This window comes from Malania oleifera, chromosome 3 (assembly GCF_029873635.1).
Source record: "Malania oleifera isolate guangnan ecotype guangnan chromosome 3, ASM2987363v1, whole genome shotgun sequence".
NCBI classification, from domain to species: Eukaryota; Viridiplantae; Streptophyta; class Magnoliopsida; order Santalales; family Ximeniaceae; genus Malania; species Malania oleifera.
The window spans coordinates 107,562,742-107,564,922 of NC_080419.1; the positions used below are offsets into that span (position 1 = coordinate 107,562,742).

At 41.8% G+C, this 2,181-nt stretch overlaps 1 protein-coding gene across 1 annotated transcript; it reads right to left on the reverse strand.

Moving 5' to 3' along the window:
• Window positions 1-319: 319 nt before the first annotated feature.
• Window positions 320-2,181, reverse strand: LOC131151579 (tetrahydroberberine oxidase-like). The gene has a single exon (XM_058102827.1). It carries the CDS (start codon window positions 2,151-2,153, stop codon window positions 540-542), a length of 1,614 nt encoding a protein of 537 aa, XP_057958810.1. The 5' UTR covers window positions 2,154-2,181; the 3' UTR covers window positions 320-539.

Sequence of the window (2,181 nt, forward strand, 5' to 3'; positions counted from 1 at the left end):
AGAATGTCACGGCTCCAATGGGCGGACGCTTTCACCCCGGATTTGGTGCCGCACCACAGTATTCAAAGTGCCATGATGGTGGCTGGAGTCCACTAGGTGTATAAGTCAACATGCTGATTTGTAAATCGGGACTACTCATATTATGCCATGTGTCTATATTTTGATATTTATAACTATCTTTATTCTAACACACCAGACACATGGTGGGTTGGTGTACCAATTAGTATATTGATTGAAACAATTGTTGTACCTAATAATTTCTCCTTATAAAGGGCATCCAATTTATAATCAGACCACTCCATTGTAAAAAAATTAAATATTTCATAAACTAAATAAAATGTATTATAGAGATTAGACAACATTCAACTTATTAGATCTCAATACACTTGCCACTTAAGCAAAAAACTATTATTTAATTATTTATTGTATAATACTGCTAAATAATATAAATAATTCACACATACATGCTAGGGCTCCTATATGGAGCTTCTTATTCAATTTTGTGATGACCAACCAGCTAGCAAGCCCTTGCAATTATTTTAAATTGAAATAGGTGGAATGCTCTGTTCATTTCGGAAGAAATTAGTAGGATCCGCCAAGGCCTTCGCATGCACCAATCTATCAAAGTTGTTGCCAAAATATTTTTTCCCCCAAATGCTGGCTTTTCTATAACTTGTGTTTCCATTTTTGTTGTTAGTGCCCAAGTCAAGATCCCTATAGTTGAGATATGCACCTCTAGGAGATTTTGAAACATGAAGAGCCATGTGCTTGTAAAACCCTCTGAGCCAATCTATGTATTGTTTGGATGATGTATTTTCCTCGCTTTGATCCCAAGACAAGCTATACAAGATTTTATATATGTTGCCAGCTCTATGCGCGAAAGGGAGTGCGGTTTCTGAAACTTCACTCATTCTTCCACCATAAGGAATCAAGATTATTAGTGCTGTCTTAGCTTCCACCTCATGTAAATTGTCCCATATCCTTTCCCAGGAAAGTTTGGAAATGGGTTTCGTGACGTAATCTGATTTTGCCTTGAAAGGCCCTTTCCCTGGAGCAGTTCTATTGAGCAAATCCTCTAGAGGGTTGCCTATGGGATATCCTGCAAAAAAGTGGATGGCTTCGATCCAACTCATTTCAGTACAATCTTCTTCAGTCAAACCTAACTCTGGGAATTTGTCCTGCATTAGGGAAACTAGGTTATCGCTCCTACCTAGAAACAAGGAAAGGAATAAAGCATGTTTGGCTTGTGCACGTGGTTGGCTAGTACTATTGACATTAGTTATTAGAACAATGATGTTTAGGTCTTTATGAAGCTTGTGCGCAACATATTGCCATCGGTGAATCAAGTTTGTTGCATTTTGACTTGAGTTTCGAGTCACAGAAAAAATTGTCACAGTCGATGGGACAGGAGCCAACTCTATCTTCCATGCCATGATGACTCCGAAGCTAGCTCCTCCTCCTCCTCTAATGGCCCAAAACAAGTCCTCCCCCATTGATTTTCTATCAAGAACTTCACCGGTGGCGACTACAATGCGAGCATCAATCACGTGATCAGCAGCCAATCCGTACTTACGGATCATCATTCCATACCCTCCTCCACTGAAGTGTCCACCAACACCTACGGTAGGGCAAGTACCAGCGGGAAAGCCTAGACTTCGACTTTTCTGGGCAATCTTGTAGTAAACTTCCCCGAGAGTTGCACCTGCTTGAACCCATGCAATATTGTTCTCGATATCTACATTTATGGATCGAAGATTCGCCAGATCGACGACCACAAACGGAACATCCCCAACATAGGAAAGACCTTCGAAGTCGTGACCGCCGCTTCGAGTCCTAATCTCCATGCCGTGCTCCTTGGAGCAGATGACGGTTGCTTGAATGTGAGATTCATGCAAAGGTGTAATGATGACTGCTGGTTTTGGCGTAGCGGCTGACGAGAACCGCAGGTTGAAAATGGAGGACTGCAGTATAGGTAAAAAGGAGGAACTGGCTGGGGTGTAAATCACTTGGGAGATGGAGTTGGAATCGTTGAAATGCAGGGAAAGGCATTGAAGAAATTTCTCGTGCGTGGGAGCAGAAGCTGTCCATGCAACTGGGAAAAAGAGAAAGGCAAGAGCAGTAAGGGAAAGCACCGAAAAGGATGGAGTATTCATCTGTCTGGTTGGTGAGTAATTGAAGTCT

Bases quoted from the DNA above. Each gene is read 5' to 3' on its own strand.
- LOC131151579 (XM_058102827.1), bottom strand. From the start codon at position 2,153: ATGAATACTCCATCCTTTTCGGTGCTTTCCCTTACTGCTCTTGCCTTT.